The 19,119-nt window shown below is 38.7% G+C and overlaps 1 protein-coding gene across 2 annotated transcripts in view; it reads left to right on the forward strand.

The window, feature by feature from the left end:
* The window catches only part of ARL6 (ADP ribosylation factor like GTPase 6), a 45,710-nt gene extending 27,420 nt beyond the window's left edge, over window positions 1–18,290 (forward strand). For both annotated transcript variants that reach the window (XM_063443299.1, XM_063443307.1), the window contains 4 exons: window positions 3,512–3,606; window positions 8,248–8,377; window positions 9,917–9,972; window positions 18,122–18,290. In XM_063443299.1, the coding sequence (XP_063299369.1) occupies window positions 3,512–3,606; window positions 8,248–8,377; window positions 9,917–9,972; window positions 18,122–18,147 (307 nt within the window). In that variant the 3' untranslated portion in view covers window positions 18,148–18,290. The remainder of the gene's footprint in view (window positions 1–3,511; window positions 3,607–8,247; window positions 8,378–9,916; window positions 9,973–18,121) is intronic.
* Window positions 18,291–19,119: the final 829 nt, after the last annotated feature.

The following is a 19,119-nucleotide window of genomic DNA, read 5'->3' on the forward strand; positions in this document are numbered from 1 at the left end:
AAGATACTGGGGGTTTTCTGAAGTTTCTCTAAAACTGCTAAAACTGAATGTTTTACATTGCAGCACTAAGTTCAATAGGGACACTGCACCCAGACCACATTAATGAGCTTAAGTGGTCTGGGTGCCTATAGTGTCCCTTTAAGGCAGACTGTGAATTGTTGCTGAATTGGCCCAGCCAAATGTATACATCCCCAATCCCACAGTATAAATATACTTGTGTTTGACCCATTGCAATCTAATGTGTATATAAAAGAGCTTCAAATTTTAAGTCCAATGTTACTAGCCAGGTGTTAACAGTTGCTCTCCAGTGCAAGCCCAGAGAGTCCATGGCACTCTAATTAGATTTGGATATCTTCTCACCAGGGCTACATTTTCTCTTGCAAATGACTAGTGATGACTAGAAAGTATTAAATGACTAGAACATTAAATATGTTCTGCAATACTGATAGATACATTCTCTCCCAATAAGCTTTATACACAAGTGAAGTTTCTTTTTGATTTGCAATACAGAACTAAACGTAACCTATGCAATGTTTCACCCGTACAACATTTCTTTGCCAGGGCTTTTTTCTGTTCCTCAACAGAGTCTTTGTATAGTGCATCTCCCTCATCCCTCATAGTACAAAAAGTTTTGAAGGCAATTTTTACTGCTGCATTCTAACAGCCAAGTGGGGAGGAGGAGTGAGGAGTCTGGCATCATTCACTATAGCACAGGGATTATTGCAGACTGCTAAAGCAATTGGCAAAGCCCTGCATAGTATAGGCAATTGGTGTACTTCTTTGTGCTGCTTGCACTTATTGTGTCAATTAAAATATTTTTTTTTTTGCATTTTTAGAGATTTTTAGCTGAATTTGTAAAAATAACATCAGGTTCCTTACAAATACATGTGAGAAAAATATCTGACCATTTTTCTGCATCCTACTGTAACTAAACGTTAATCTATAAAACCTCTTACCCCCCGCCCTCCTCATTTTATTGTAAAAGAATGAACAGTCAAATGAAAAATAAAAAACGGAATATTATGTTTATTTGAATGTATCCTGGAACAGTATACACACAGAGTTGGAGGCAGTTTTTAGAGTTACAAGTGATGTAGAAGTAGAAATAAAACTATTATATAACTGTAGGAATGTAATACATGTCCCTGTGGACTAATTGAAGCTGTAGGGGAGAATGATAAAGGTTTATGTTATTTTCATGCATCTGTCTGAGATCTGTTTGAGGTGTGCGCAATGTAGACAAGTCACGTTGTTTTTCACATAAGTGTGCAGTTAATGGAGTTCTGCTTAAAGCTATAGTTTATTAAATGCTCCAGAGATTTGGGATTGTTAGGCAAATGTTCTGCATTGGTAGAGCATTTGGAAGGTAACATCTTGAGTGTCAAGGAAGGCATATTTGCTGTCTAGACTGGCAAATTATGACTGATGCAAATTTGTTAGAGTTGAAGAAAAGTGTATTGTGTAACAATGCTGTCAGTATGGAAGACAGTAGAGGTTCCTTATGTCATAATACCATTCTGCCATTTTGGTAAGAATAGTAGGAATGTTAAAGAAACACTTTAGTTTTAGAAATACAAACATGGATTCCTAAAACTATAGTGCTAGGGTAAATGTTAAGTCCCCAGCCCCCCTCAGATTGGAATGAAAAGGTTTTTAGCTTACCTTTTCTCTCTCGCCTCACCAGTCTCACCACGGCTGGCCCAACCTCCATAGCTAAGATGAATCAATGCATCTCCATGCAGAACAGCACTTGGATAGGAAGCACCTCTAGTGGCCTTATGAGTAACTGCCACTAGAGTTGTTACTAGGCAGCAATGAAAACACAGCATTTTCTCTAAAAAGGATAACTGAACTTGGGGGTCACTGGGATTATGGGTGAGGACCAGGTTTGTAGATGTCATTAGCTTCTAAAAGTGAGATATTTAAAGGTTTTTATGGTTTAGGGGTGTGCACCCGACGGAGAGAGATATGTGAATGGAGAATTCAGATGTGGTGAACTGTATGTGTAATTTGAGTTATGGAGTATAGAGAAAGAGGTGTAAATGTATAAAAACATCATTGTTTTTATTGGTTTGGTTGAGTAAATCTTACTGTATCCACACAGCCTAGGCAAGCCATCTGATGTGAGAGGGTTGCTATTCACATTTATTTGCAGTATCACACTAATTAGAATTTTATCCTGCGGTGCACTTTGGGAATGCCAGCTGTGCGATACATTGCAGATCATCTTCCAATACCGGCTTCCACTCCCCACCATAAGACCAGACTCACCAAGCCGTGCATGTGTTTGTTTTGGGAGTGTGTTTTTTTTTTATCTAAATGTCAAAATCAACTACACTTATATTTATCAAAATGATGTGCCACTTCCAGATCTATTTATAAGTGTCTGAATAAGCCGTGTTTCACCTGAGCTGTTTATAGCTGTGATTGGGGAAATGTCTGCTGAATCATAAAACTGTCTTGTTGAGTTTGTCACGGATGTATTGAAGGCTGAATACCTGAAATCCTTCAGCTCCTAGATATACAGTTATTTAGGAGCGTGTTCTGTATATGAATATATGTCCTTTACATTTTAACTAGGATCGGTCTCTAGAAACACTGTCACACAATAATTAAAATAACATTTAAACAATAGCCTGCATATTTTCAGTGGGAGCAATTCCTCTTTCTTCTCACCCCAGAAATTGCAATTGAAGTGTTTACGGTACTACAGTGAGATGTGCATCAGAAAGACACTTACAAACAAGTTTGCCAGTACTGTGCTTCCTGATTATCATTGCTACCATCTTCCTGAGATGCTCTGCATTGACATAGTGATTGGGAACCATTTTTCCTGCTTTTCTCTAAATTACGGTATACTTGACATCTGCGTCAGATGCCACGCTGTGTCAGAAGAACTTAAAAAAGCTACTTCTGTCTTACAGTTATTCACTCATTTCTGATTCTTTTTAAATTTAAATCTGAGTGGCACAATTTAGATGAAAATATTCAACCCGTAAGTTTAATTCAGTTGGAGAGTTTTTCCGGGGTTGCTATTTTTGTCTACATTTTACAATTTGCATTTAAATTATTTTTTTCTGCATTCTTTATTTTCATACAATACCTGGCTGGGCTACCCAAGATAAAACAGGCCTATTCATTTGTGACTATATCAACATACATGCGTTTTCGTTTCTAATGCTTTTTATTATCTAGGATTCAGTTGTATTGATTCTTACATTTTAAAGGCTGTATAGATCTGTAAATCTATTTAATGCACCCCCATGTTAGGATTCGTTAATTTCTTCTCCAGACTTCAGAAGCCCTCTCTTGTTCATAAAGAGTGAACTTAATAAAGGACTGAAAAAAGTAGTGTAATCACTCAATGTGTAAGCCACACTACTGGAATAACTATTAAAGGTTATTCGGTTAAGAGGAGTGAAAAAGGTAAAAAGCTGGTTGCTGTGAACCTGTTTCCAAAGTGAATTATTTGCTTTTCTATAAATCTGTTTCTCTTCTTTCCACGCTGCAGGGAAGGCCAAGCTATTATTTTTGTCATTGACAGCAGTGACAAGCTCCGAATGGTTGTGGCCAAAGAGGAACTGGAGACCCTTTTAAATCACGCAGGTGAGATTGCTGTCTCTCCCCCTCTCCCTTTCTCATCAGATGTTTTTTTTTTTTTTAAACTCATCTTGTCAGCACCGCCGTTGCCGCTGACGCCTGCTACTGAAGAGCACTCAGCTCGAATGATGTATGTCAGCAGTTTAAACACCTCAAGTCTTTCTGACGGATTTTAATCTCAGCCTCCTGAGCTGTGACTGCCCTCCATCCCAGCGTAGTATTGGGCTAACAAAACTTCCGTGGCTTCAGATACATTAAAGCAAAATGTATTGATTTTAAAATTGGTGCACTGCTAGCAGTTGGTTGATATTCAATTCATCTACGCACAATGGCAGCTCGCCCAGCAAATGTAAAAAGGTGGGGTAGCTGCCACTTTAACCCTTTCAGATCTAACAAACCAGCCTTTAGAGATAACATATCAAAATGGAACGGCACAGTCATTTAAAGGTAGCTGTTCTGTATAGAGCAGATAGGGACCAGATTGTGATGAAAGCATAAATGAACATGTTAATATTGGTCATTAAAGTGGTTTTATTTACTTTAAAAGAATATAAAATTCCATGTGTATGTTGCAGTAGCAGAATTGCTAGCAAATGTAAAGGCTGGATTTTTGCACTGTACTATTTTGTATATTGTTTTAATTATACGAGTCCCTGAGGAAGTCCTCGGATGAGGAAGAAACGCGTAGGACCGTTATTTTAAATATATTTGTGCATTTTTACACAATTTTGTATCGAATAAATATCCTTTTGGAGAGAATACATCTTTGGAGCGTTTTTCAAGGTGCAGGAACTTCATTCTACTGGCTTGGTGGATAACCCCCTATTTGATATCGTGGGTGGCACCCATAAGGCGCTTGTTACATTGGAAATTTGTGAGTGCAACTGTGTAATTGTTTTATACATATACATCAAACAATATTTGCATGTTATGTCCTTAATTTTAGGTACAGCAGCAGGGTCTCTAAATTCTCTTTTTGTATATATATATATATATATATATATATATATGCTAGCAAATGTATAGCCTGGGAGATGAACCTTTTTATAAATAAATTGCACCCACATCTGCCAATTGATTATTTGATATCAAGTCAGAATATTCCTTTTTGCTGAGGATTGATTGACAGGTGGGAGGGAGGAGGGATAGCAGGAGAATCATTTTACTGGAAGTTCTGTGGTTCCTCTCGATCCAGCACTCGTAGGGTGTACTAAAAAAAATGTTACTCCATTTAGATGCCGCTACATCTAAAGGGAAGCTACATTTGCAAAGGGAGCTGCAGTCTTGACGTGTTTTCCATTATATTCGTGAAATCAGTTGATCAGTTTGTTTGTTGTAAAAGTGGACATTTAATTTAAAACAAAATAATAAATAAACATATAGAAGTACTTCACAAACTCAGCTGAGGTTAGGACCACAAAATTGGGGGATCTCCTAACACCCTGAGCTGATTCCCTCTGCCTCCAATGTCATTATTAACATTTGTACGGCGTGAGCATGCAGTATTAGACTGTAAGCACCGAGCTTTCACCCAGTAGTGATTCAGAAGAATAGATGTTTCAGCTATTTAGCTTGGCCAAATCCTGCTATAAACCGGTGCTCACAGACTGGCACTGCATGGTGTAAGGACACAAAGCATGCTCACTGTTTATATAGATAATAATGTGAAATGTATCAGCATGATGGGAGAAGCAGTTGGTTTGTGACTATAATTCTCTGGGAACCCCCAATCTTTTGTCAAACTGCATGAATACTGCACAAAAAGGCTCCATGCACCATAAGCACTGCAAAAAGTTGTAGTAATTATGGTGTTTAGATTGTTCCTTTTAAAGGTTTCAGTTTGACAGTATAAAATTCTAAACACTTAAAAACAATAAAGTCACCCAGACCACTTCATCTCGGCCATGTCCCTAATGCCCGTCTATAGGAGGGGCATTGGATAGCTATATATAACTAGGGACAGGTGCACTAGAATGTTGGGAATACAGGTTTGTCCTGAATCTGTAAGACTAATGAAAAAAATGTATTTAGTTTCACCTTATAGAGGACTGAGCTCCCTAATTTGATAAACAGAGGCATTTCATGACAGTGATGAGTTTGGAACCTTTCACTTTCCCTTAAAATGTCATGCAATCAAAACATTTTTGTGACTCTCAGTAATGATGATGGTATTTTTTTTTATCACACACAATATATTAAGCCATGGGTTCAATTTAACCCTTTAGGTGTTTGCCAAGTTCAGATCTTCAAAGAATCCAGCTGGTCATCTAGAAGCCCACAATATGCCCTGGTTTTACCTTGGTTTTCCTTTTTTTTTCTGTAATGGGTGTAAAACTATGGAATATAATTTACTATGCAGAAACGAGTGCTGGAGAATAGGTTTCCTGTGTTGTAGGTGATCATTACTTGAAGCGTTCCTGTCTATCAAACCCCATTATTTCTGAGAGTGTCATGTCAAGCCTGCTTCTATAATGTACTCACTGTCATTTTATTTTTACCTCCGTTCCATTTCGGTATCCTGGCACCTCATCCTATTCATCCTGAAAAAGTGACTCTAGGTCAGCCTCTTAATGGTCATTGCTGGATGAAAACTTTGATCATCAACTAAATTGTTTCTGTCAGTTTCCTTTGATGTATAAATCTTCTTTTTTTTTTTTTTCTTCCTTTCAACCCCCTTTCTTGTCTTGGCAGTAAAATAAGAGTCCTGATATATCTGTGCCGCAGAATTAATATTGTATCACGTTTCTTAGTTTAGATCTATTTTATACACTGGCGTTCTCTCCATTTACCTGCCAGTAGAACCTCCGCTACAGAAATGGACACATTTTATTAGTTTACAATAGTACAGCACTGATGTGCTTTTTATGTACTTCATTTACTTTGTGTTCCTCGGTTAAAAACTGACAATATATTTTTTGTTTTCCCTTTATTTTTTTTTACCTGGTGCTTTTGTCTATATTCTGTAACTAGTGTACTATGCAAAACCTTTCACATTTGTCAAGATATGTGTTTGTTTATTATTATTGTCTATTATACAATATATTAGCCAACACCCTCTGGAGACAGAGAAACATTTTTTCAAGGTTACTTACCTTGATTTGTGCAAGCTATAACCTATTTTGTTAAAGGTAATTCTTTTGTATTAAATAATGATTCACTCACAGACGCACACGCTGTCACTCACAGACGCACACGCTGTCACTCACAGACGCACACGCTGTCACTCACAGACGCACACGCTGTCGCACACGCTGTCACTCACAGACGCACACGCTGTCACTCACAGACGCACACGCTGTCACTCACAGACGCACACACTGTCACTCACAGACGCACACACTGTCACTCACAGACACACACCCTGTCACTTACAGACACACACTCTGTCACTCACAGACACACACACTGTCACTCACACACAGACACTCACACACTGACGTCATATTCCGGCTCCCGCGGCATCAGCTGACAGCGCGCGAGGGAGCAGAGCGGTTAGATTAGAGCTCCCTCGCCGCGTCTGATCTCCGTACTACCGCACGCCGCGCCGGGGGCCGAGATGGTGGCCTGGCAGGAGGGAGAGCTTCCCTCCTGACAGTCACTGAAATATTGCGCCTGTGCCACCTTTTGGACACGCCGGCCCTGGGTGCAGTGTCCCCTTAACCCTGCAATGAGAAATGTTTACCTTGCAGGGTTAACTCCTCCTACAGTGGCTGTCACACTGAAAGCCACTAGAGATACTTCCGCTGTACAGACCAAGTAAGACATAGTCACGTGATGCGGAAGCCCTATGTGGAATTTTGAAATCCCGCGTGGTGCTCGCCGTGCATGTGCATTAGGTCTCCAGTGCTCCTCTCAGGAGCTTTGGATTTGATTACACCGGAAAAGGGCAGGGCATTCTCTCTAATATCAGTGGAGCTTACTCCGTGGCTTCAGTTGGGAAGGAGAGGTCAGAAACTGACAAGAAAGCCTCGTCACTGGGATAAGGTAAGTTAAAAAAACAACCTTTTTTAAAATTATCAGTTTTGTTTTTAAATTATTATTTATTTATTTTTGTCGGTGGTGGGGACACTATAGAGTTAGGAATACAATTTGTTCCTTTAGTGGTGGGGACACTATAGAGTTAGGAATACAATTTGTTCCTTTAGTGGTGGGGACACTATAGAGTTAGGAATACAATTTGTTCCTTTAGTGGTGGGGACACTATAGAGTTAGGAATACAATTTGTTCCTTTAAGTGAAAATGTATACCTGTTCGAGAAAAAATTAAAAATCGCATCATACAATGGACAAAAGATACATGCTCAGTATAGCTCAATTCCTAGTGTAAGGATGCATTCTATGAATTGTGAGATGCCTCCTTGTTACTAGGAGGATTTGAGGCTGTGCACACAGCTGCTTTTGGCCTCTACATTTGATAGCACAGCTGTAAGCATCATGTCAAAAAATGCAAAGTGAAATAGCTTTACCTATGAGCTAGCCAAGTATATAAGTGAAATATTCACTATAATCTTCTCTATCCTGTAAAACCGTGACATTTTAGGTGCATTGACCAAATAAATTATATTATATCCCATTTTTATGCTTTCAATGTATTACACAGACAGTCATGACTTGTACTAAATGTAACTTTCTTTTTAATATACCCTAGATATTAAACACAAGCGGATACCAATTTTGTTTTTCGCTAACAAGATGGATCTCAGAGACTCCCTGTCATCCGTGAAAGTGTCTCAGATGCTGTGCTTAGAAAACATCAAAGACAAGCCATGGCATATTTGGTAATGCATCTATTATTTTTAAAGGTCATTTCTGTGTTTGCTAGAAGTCCCGATAAGCCACCTCAATTGTCCCAGCACTATACATTGCAAGAACTACAAGAATACTATTAGAATTCTCGCTTGTGGTCATTACAGTGCGATGGTTCTCTCAAACAGAACACTTACTTCCTCCAGCTGAGATATGAAACGACAGAGCCAGAGGGATTACTTTCAGAAGATATTCTTTTGTAACTATTCAGGGCTGGTTTAGCAGGAGATAGAAGAGTTTTACAATGCACTGCATGCATGTGGCAAAATATCTGAAAGAACACCCCCGTAATCTTGGTCACTTTAAAGTCTCCATCTCAGCGAAGCTTAGCTCTGCGCAAATGATGTCTTGCTAGCTTCAATAAGCATGATTCTAGCTGTATGAAGTACTGCGCTGCAGAATATGTCATTGCTATACTAATAATAATATGACACAGGCTGTAATACTTGAACTAGTACCAAGAGCCAGACAGCTATATTCTAGTCTAGTTAGATTACAAACCAAAATAAGAAATATAGATGTTTATTCAGCAGTTCTAATTTGAGACCAGCACTGTTCTTTTAAAAATGGCATTCCTACGATTAAGGGAGATTGAGCCCAAAACACATAAAGTGACTGTCACAACTACTGGATATTAGAGGTCATAGAGCCCACTAATAGAGGCGGAATCCCTATATACTATAAGCTTTCCTATTCATTTGGATATTATTAGTCAGCTGACAACCAGAGAGACAAGGCACATCAGCTTCAGAGAGAGTGACAGTGGGGACAGTTAGAAAGCTGGTATATGCACATGTCCTGCTCATGCAAGCACCCAGCACATCTGCCGAAGAACACAAGTCAGTCTCTCTCTCCTTCTCTCTCCTCAACATAATAATACAATAATAACATTAAGGGTTTAACATAACAATACAACCATAACTAGAAGTGAAGTCTTAGTTATCACAGTGACCAGATACTATCGAATGGCATGAAATGGAATACCACGCTGCACAGACAGCCACTCACATCTATTTCCAGTGGCCACCTTGAAGAAGTGTGTACAATGTAATCTCTATTTTCTGGTAATTTGTATAACTACCAGAAGATGGCACTTATCATCCACACATTTCTTTTTATAGCAGAGTACCTTTTTAAACTAAGCCTTGCAGTTCCTTTAAAGGGCCACTAATATCACCCAGATCACTTCATCTCCATGCAGTGGTCATATATGTTTAACCCTTCAAGGTATATGTTTAACCCTTCAAACATTGCCATTTTTATCTTAAAGGGTTACACATGCCTCTAGTGGCTGCCGTACTAGAGACTTGTGTGCTGCACTGACAGAGTAAAACTGATTGCAGCTGGAAAATTGTAATAAAAAAAACAACTTTTATTATTAATATTTTTTATGGCAAGCACAAGTGGGGAAGGGTACTAAACCAGACAGAAACAATGTAGTGTTAGAAAAAATGCTATAGCGTCCTCTTTATGTTTGGATAAATAATGTTTTGCCGTATCTTCTCTTGTAGTGCAAGTGACGGCCTTAAAGGAGAGGGACTACAGGAAGGTGTAGACTGGCTGCAGGGTATGTTATATTGTGCTCCTCTAAAACCTTACGTCATTTTCATTGTTTTCAAGATTTTATTTTATTATCTGCTTCTTTAAGTTTTCTATTGAAAATTTTATTATTTTCTTCTAGTGATTTTCTGCTATTTATCAGTCTTTTGGTATCTCTTCTTAAATAAGAACAAATAATGCCCCATGTAAAGGTCACTTCAATTAGAAATGGGTGCCTCTCTTTAGTTCGGAAAATCGGTGCCTCAGATGGGTATGATAAAATTAAACAAATATATTCAGGGCCAGTACAAATGATTATCTGAATATCTATTCATAGATAAGGCTAAACATAGGACACAAGGTCACGCATTTAGGCTGAAAGCAGGACCGGTGCAAGGATTTTTGCCGCCCTAGACAAACAAAAATTTGCCGTGTGACATCACAATACCCCACCCATATGCTCTGCCATATGGGCCAACGCCAGTACTGCACACAATGTATTTTCAGCTGTAGTGGTACTGGTGACTTTAGTGTCCCTTTAATGTGAAGTAAATTAGAGATTAGTGCCACTAATAATATACTTGATTGCCTACTTACCACCAGATGAGGACAAGAAAATGATGATGGTCTCAGGCTGCAATCTGGCTCCACTGGTCTGGTGGAGGCAGTGCTCACAAAAATCATCGAACAGTAAGCAGCTCCATTTTTTGGGGACCCTTACACAGATCATTGCTCCCCATGGCCTGACTGTGAGTTTGCCTACAAGGCCTGCCCATACGCCTTATACCTACATGGCCAACCCATGAGTTTGCTCACAGAGAGTGGAGTATATGTATGTAGGGGATGTGTTATTGTAGAGGATGGAATGTAGTGTATGTGTGTGATGCATTGTGTGAATTTGTGTTTGTATGTGTAAGGGATGCAAGGTGTGTTTCTGTGTATGTAATGCAGTGTAATGCAGTGTGTGTGTCTGTAATGGGTGCATTGAGTGTGTGTAAAAGATGCATTAAGAGAAACTGTGTGTGTGTGTAAGGGATGCATTGTGTGCTTCTGTGTATGTGTGCAAGGGCTGCATTGTGTGTGTGTGTGTTTGTGAGGTATGCATTGTGTGTGTGTGTGTAAGGGATGCAGTGTGTGTAAAGGTGAGTGTGTAAGGGATGCAGTGTGTGTAAAGGTGAGTGTGTAAGGGAAGCATGGTGTGTGTGTGTGTGTGTGTAGGGATGCATTGTGTGTTCCTATGTATGTGTAAGGATGCATTGTGTATGTGTGTAGTGTGAAAGAGAGGGTTTGTGGCCCCTCTGTGTGTTTTTCTCCTCCCACCCCTAGGTTCCTCTGTGCGTCTCCCTCCTGAGCCCTTTTGTGTCTCCCTTAGTAATCTTCCCTCCCCTCCTGTCTCTTGGTGCTCTCCCCCCCCCCCTGCTTCCCTGTTCCTTAGTGGTCTCTCCTCTCCCCTGTCCCTTAGTGGTCTCTCCTCTCCTCCCCCAAACCCCCACACTCTCCTTGGTGGTGTCTCTCTGCCCTCTCACCTGGTAGTGTCTCTCCCTCTCCTGGTGCTCTCTCTCTCCCTCCCCCCCCCCTTGGTGGCTCTCTCCCTCCCTTTCCCCCTCCCCTGTTGGCTCTCTCCCTTCCCCCCCTCCCCTGTTGGCTCTCTCCCCTCCCCTCCTCCCCTAGTGGACACTCCCCTCTTCCCCCCTCCCCTGGTGGTCTCTCCCCCTCCAATGGTGGTCTCTCTCTCCCCCCCCTTCTGGTCTCTCTCTCTTTCTCCCCCCCACCCCCAAACGGGTCACTGCCTAAGTCGCCTATAGGACGCGCCGGACCTGGCTGGAAGAAAGGAGTTTTAGTCTAAGGCAAAGAAATGTTTTTTTTTTTTTGTTTTTTGTTTTTACAGTAACAATAAGGATGTGGAATTCTCTGCCTGAAGAGGTGGTTTTATCAGAGTCCATACAGATGTTTAAACAGCAATTGGATAAATACTTGCAAAAACATAACATACAGGGATATAATTCCTAATTAGTGGGGTAATAGCTGCCTGATCCAAGGATTAATCTGACTGTAATTTTGGGGCCAAGAAGGATTTTTTTCCTAGTTTGTTGCAAAATTGGAAGCGCTTTAAGACAGTTTTTTTGCCTTCTTTTGGATCAACAGCAAAAACATATGTGAGGAAGGCTGAACTTGATATACGCAAGTCTCTTTTCAGTCATGTAACTATGTAACATTCGCACACACGCACAAACACACAGAGAGAGAGAGAATATATACACACATACATACCTATACCTTCCCTCCCCTTTTACAGTTTAGCTACTGAATACATTAAATAATAAATACATTTCAAAAGGTTTAGGCCTTTGCACACCTGGATTATTTGATGCTGATGTAAAATTAATTCTTCTGGCCAGGTTAATGAGATCCTAATGCTAAAGCTAGAACACCTATAGACATTACCAGCCAAGCACTATAAGGGTCAGCAATCTATATATTCATAATGGATCTTCCTAAACCCTCCCTTGTGGTGATATCACAAAAAGAGATAAAAGTTTTCCTTTATAATTCTCTGAAACATTTTTTCATATGATGTCAACAGTTCTGAAATAACAGTAAATTAAGTCATTTTCAGCAACACAACCCAAAGAAATGAGACTGTAAGAACTGAATCTAAATATTATATAGTGATTGTCTGATTTAGTTTAATAAATGGCACATCAATTTATATTCTTTGTTCAATCTACAGAATTGCCAGTAGATGTCGCTATTTACTAACTGTTCAATATCCAAGCACAGTAATATTTTCAGAGATTATACAATCATCACTTAATCCCATACTTGTTAATCTGAGAGCCAGGGAATCATAACTTCAAAGCCTTTTGCATTTTGGTTCTAAAAATATGTAATTCACGATCAAGGTCCAATGTACCTTCGAAACCTACCGAAACAAACAAAGGAATGTAATGCAATTTCTCACTCTGTGATCCTTTTTTCCCTCGAAAAATATACAGAATTAGTTTATTGTTTTTAGTACTAATAAGATAGACTTCATGTTAGTGTGAGTGATTGTGACTAAATGCAAAATCATAAAAAATGGTTATGAAATATATTTGATCGGCAAAGCACACCCTTCAAACTCTGCTTTTAAATCTCAAAAAGGCGTGCATTGTAGTCACAGTCAAGTAAGCCTAAGGGAGCAGATTTAATGTTTTAATATTGCTACGACTACTACTGTTTTTAGCTTGACCTATAATATTAAGGCAGTCTCTCTGAATTGTAGCTGCCCATTGGCTAGTGCTGCATGATATCATCCCCATGTAATTCACACTGGAGGAAATTGTGTGTGATGTCATACCTTTAGTATATGTGCCAAAAGGAGTTGTGTGAATCGGAATTGGTATATAATGTCATGTGCTAGCACCTCACAAAAAAGAGAGGTTGTGGTGCTTCATTTAGTACTCCACACAGATGTTAAGATTATTATAAGCAAGATCCCCACAGGAGTAAGGAGGTCAGAACATTGCATCTCCACATCTGCTTGCTGCTTTGTTATGTAAAAGGGACAACATAAACATCAAAACAACTTTTGGCTTGAGGGAGCAGGTATTGTATATAAATCAAGCCCCTGCAGTCTCATTTTAAATCACTGCAGGATCTTGACCGATATTAGCAGAGCAGGAGATCAGAAATTCTAAATTAAACAGAATGAGTAATTAGGGAAGTGTAACTCACATGCAGGGAGGTGTAAATATGGCTGCATAAACAAAGTGATTTAACTTCTAAATGGCATAGAACTGAGCAGTAAGACTGCGGGGGCACAATCTATACGCCAAAACTCGTTCGTTAAGATAAAAAGATGTTTTAGTGACTATAGTAACTCTTTAATGAGACACTATAGGCACCCAGACCACTTTAGCTCATTGAAGTGGTCTGGGTGCACTGTCCCTGTCAGTTTAACCCTGCAATTGTAATTATTGCATTTATTTAGAGACTGCAATAATTACCTTGCAGAGTTAACTCCACCTCTAATGGCTGTTTATCAGCATAGAGCAGGGGTCCTCAAACTCCGGCCCCCCAGATGTTGCTGAACTACAACTCCCATGATTCTTTGAATTACATAGATGGCTAGAGAATCATGGGAGTTGTAGTTCAGCAATATCTGGGGGGGGGGGGCGGAGTTTGAGGACCCCTGGCATAGAGTATTACTTTAAATCATTTTGTATGGCGAAGTATAAAATTACATAAACGTCGGGGAGGATGGCTGTGTTGAAATACAGGTGCACTGATGGAGAGAAACTTGCATTTAGCTGCGTGGTAGTGGAGGTGTCCTAATAGAACCTCTGTCAGCTCTGCCATATACCATGCTTTTACTGACATTGACAATGTTTCATTTGTCTGGGACTGCTGTGTTGTTTTTCAGCAAACTGTAGGTAGAGGTTAACGTTTAAGTGTTTAATTGTAAGGGACCCTATTTGTCACCTTAGTGGCCATGTGGATGTTGAAGATTTCCTTTCACCGCTTTGGCACCAGGAACGTTCCATTGTGTCAGTCAGAGCAATGTTAGGAATTAAATCCACTAAACTAATTCTTTGTGGAGTTTGTGTTTGTAATTAAATCAGTTCCTTCATAAATGTTATGATAACTTCAGTATCGTCCATGCCAGCAAGAGGCATCTTTGGCTAGCCATGTGGACCACCATGATTGTCTTGCAGTTGTCAAGATTAACCATCACTGCTCTGGATTTTCACATTGCAAGCTGCAGTTCCTAATTCTGGTTTTACAATAAAGTTTCCTTTGCAAGGAGCAGCATTCAGATAAGAGCAAGCAGGCTGCCTGCAGTTATGATCCATTCTCTTTCAGAAAATTGCATCAATACAGCTATTATCTGACTGCAAACGTTGTAAGACTGAGTCTGTGTTCAGATACATTGCTGGCATCTCTGATGTGGCCGAACACAAGGCAATATTCCATCTGTTGAAAGTATGCAGACAGGAATAATTCTTCATGTCCTCTCTAATTCACATATGGACCAGTGCCTCTGCACACTGCTTAAAAACTCATAATAAAAGGCATTTTTTTTTATTAACCCCTTAAGGACCAAACTTCTGGAATAAAAGGGAATCATGACATGTCACACATGTCATGTGTCTTTAATGGGGTTAAAGCACATCCATGATAAAACCAGCATGCTGAATTATCTAGGATCTTTTTAAAACCTAGAACTGACATATAAATGATGGCAATCTGTTTTTATGAATGTAGCGTGGAAAGCCTATGAAAGCCTATGTTTTTCCCGCTAGGAGAACTCATTCTGCATTGAGCCATGCGGTGAGCGCTCCATGGGTGAAGATAATTTTTTTACATTTTGTATTTTTTTTGCGACTTGGGTTTCATTTTTGCATCCAATTTTTGGGCGATTGGGTCTTTTTTCTATTTTAATTAGTGACATCAGGAATAATGTATTTTTGTTTAGCCTTTTTTGGGGCTGAGAAGAAGAATTAGAAGAATGACGACTTTTGATGGCAAGTATAATTTTTTTATTTATGTTTTTTTTTTTTTTTTTTACAGGTTTTAGGTTTTTTTGGCCCCCCTCCTCACTATTATTAGGATGATGGAGGGGTAGGTAGGTATGTAATTTTTTTTTAGTAAGTGAATGATAATTTGCAATTTTGGTGCTGTGGATTGGTTTGGATGAGTTCAGAAAAACAATAACTTCCTCATCCGAAGCAATGTTAGCGAATCGGAAGGACTAACTGAACTCTGACCACATGTAGCTTTAGTTAATATGAGAATTACCAATGCGGTCAAATTTCAGACCAGGCAGACCACACAGGTCGATGACTGATGACGTCACAGCTCTGTGCAGGGAGTGAAGCAGGAGCCTAAACGGTCGGATTCTACCTCAGTCTGACCAAACATGTATGAATCTGGCAGAATGATATAGTGTTCTGTGAAAGTAGGGGACAGATTTTCAGGTACATGTACTTTATTTAACAAAATGCCAGGATTGTAATAATAAAAAATAAAAAATAAATTCTGGTGACATTTGTCCTTTAAAATGGTTTTGGTATTTAGATCATGCCCTTGCAGTGTCATTACTGTTTGAGTTAAATCACTTTGTTTATGCAGCACTTGTTACACCTCCCATGCATGTGATTCACACAGCCCACACACTTACTGAGCTCTATTTATTTAAGCTTTGGTTATTGCACATTGTGTTTCATTTAAAAGTTCTTATCAACCCTTAGAGACAGTGGGTGGAATAAAAGGGGACGGGGCGAGAATCTCATTACTATTGATGCCAAGGGGCTACACACCTGAAATGTAGGATAGTCCAGCCGCAGAACTGGCAGACCAGCCTGCCGATATCGGGACTATTGGAATGCCTGTATATGGCTACTTCTCTAATGCGCATCTCATCATGAACTTACATAGTTATATAAACACAGGTGACATATATTTAGTATCAGGCTTTGAAATGGATTTGAATATCTTCCACTCCAGTAATTTCTTGGCAGGTTTCTTTCTTTCTCAGTGTGAATGTTATGGAACCATTTTTCCGTAACGTTTTCAAAATTAGGAATTGAGTTAATGAGTGAGCAGAGACCTCTCTTTCCTTCTGTTTGTAAAACATTGTATTTACTCATAAAGTTTAAGTATTTTTTAATTGGCTGCTCACAGATAAGTTACACATGGAGTTTGAGCAGTCACCGTTGAACTAATCATGCATAGTGATTTCCTATTCACACAACAATGACTGTGGAACATCCGCTTCCCACCCATCGCCTCCCTCACAAAGCAGGTACATTTAACACTTAGCCATGTAGTTCCAACATATTTTTCATTCTCCTTTGTATAATTACTTGCATAGTATTATACACATGATTAGTTCCCTTTCCCTATTTTTATGGCTGCAAGTTAGATTTTAAATAGTACATATAGTTAGTTACATACTGTATAATAAAATGTACCACATAGCTGGTGGCAAATATAGACCAGTTCCGTAGGGCTTATTCACATTGGCTCTGTTTGTACAATGGACTGTTGACGGCTCGTACATATGTAATATTTTTAACACTTACTGTTGGCATTTATATAGCGCCAATTTATTCTGCAGTGCTTTACAATTGTTCAATGGGAGGACCCTGCTTTAAAGACTGTGCTTATATAGGACTCAAATAGTGGGCGAGTGTGAAAGGTGTAAATAGTATCTTGGAATAAATAAAGTCACAATCGACTCAGAATAAACCGTACATTTAATCACAGACACATATGTCTCAAGTGCAAATGTGAAAAATACTAGTCGTGTAAGGCTACTCCTCTACCTTCTAAAATAAAGGTAACTTCTTGGATCATCCATAAAAGTGCTTAAAATAGCATACATACACGCTTATTTATAGCACAAGTTGTACCCCTTTAGGAGGATGATCTAGTTTAAGGTATGTATGAAAGGGAAAAAACAGTATACAGAGAATAAGCCTATATCGGCATGTCTCCGGGATAATTGACTAAGAGTGAATCCGTATTCTTAGTCTGTTCATATAAAGGAAAAATCATCACACCGCTCAGTAGGAAATCTCTGAGTGTCCATATGTATCGAGAGATAGGTATAGGATAATGATATAATCGATGTCTAAGTAGTAAGACAGCAAGACTAATATAATCAAAAGCCTCTCACCCTGGTAATCTAACTAGATAGGTTGATGACTCCTTTTTGGATGGTCCAAGAAGTTACCTTTATTTTAGAAGGTAGAGGAGTAGCCTTACGCGACTAGTATTTTTCACATTTGCACTTGAGACATATGTGTCTGTGAATAAATTTACGGTGCATTCTGAATCTATTGTGACTTTATTTATTCCTTTCCAGATCATACTCTCCCACTATTTGTGGTTCGACTGTGTTCTTTTTTTATTCTTGTCATTTCCTACAGGGTTAAGCCCGCTAGACATAACTAGAGTGTCTAAACTGGTGTACAGGTCCTAAGAATTTTACTCTTGGGTATCTGATTTCCTGTTTATTTCTTGTTAATATAGGACTCTACTCTTAACCTAAAATAGCCAAAGTTTGTATGTATTTTGTAACATCCGAACCAATAATGCCATTTTAAAACATGTTATTGGAAGTGTTACACTGTGAAACGCGTAAAATAAAGTATTCGTTTATACTAATGCCATTTTATTGCTACCAACAGATCAAATTCAAGCAATAAAGAACTAAAGTGATGTGCTAACGAATTCCATTAATAAGGACCAAACTAATTGCTAATTCGTTTACAGTCATAATACTTGATGGGGTACAAAGTTAAGGAAAGGTCACAGAGTTTTATTTAGAGCCTCAGGTATCATGTTTATGTACATATCCACATAAATGATAATTATAACAATTAATATAAGGATTTATTTTGTTATTTGTTTTATTAAATCAGTGAATTAAAAAAACTTGTAAATAAAACACAAATGTTTTACTTGTTAACTTATTAAATTATTCACTTTTTTAATTTGAAAGTTAATAGAATATTTTATATTTTAGATCTGGCAAGCTTAAAGGTCTGTGTGCTGAATGGTGTATAAATAAAATATATTGTGCGGATATTTAATTTTTTTTTTTTTTTCTTGTTACAGTTTTGCTGTATGTGTCACAAAAATAATAAAACCAAATGGTATGCAATTTTATATTTGTACACAGTCTTTTTATTTCATGTGGTTTTTCATTACCTTGCATTTTGTAATTCATGCTTTAAAATGTATGAATTTGCGATTATTTGCCAATTAAAATATTGGCCTGAATAATCTGAGGGGAAAAAAAGCTATGCCATTCAGTCTTTCGGTTGTTTGCATCCCAGAGCAAAAGGTAGCAATATCATCACTTTATTATATTTTACTCTGCTTTGAGATTACTTACTCAGCACCATATGAGCTTTTGCTTACACCAGCACCACTTTTACATTCACTGACATTGAAACCAGCTCTTGCAGCTGGCATTTTAGACTGTGGGTAACACAGCTCTCTAGTGCGTATAACAGGCATCTAGAGGTTATACTCCTCATTCGTTAAAGGAACAGTAAACAAACAAACAACACTTTTTTTAAAGGTCATATCAAAAGAACTCTGTGTAAGTTTTACACATCTACTACAGTCCATGTCTGTAATATAATGTATTTACTGCAATACCACTGAAAAAAGAAGCTAA

The sequence above is a fragment of the Pelobates fuscus genome, chromosome 1, assembly GCF_036172605.1.
Source record: "Pelobates fuscus isolate aPelFus1 chromosome 1, aPelFus1.pri, whole genome shotgun sequence".
NCBI lineage: Eukaryota > Metazoa > Chordata > Amphibia > Anura > Pelobatidae > Pelobates > Pelobates fuscus.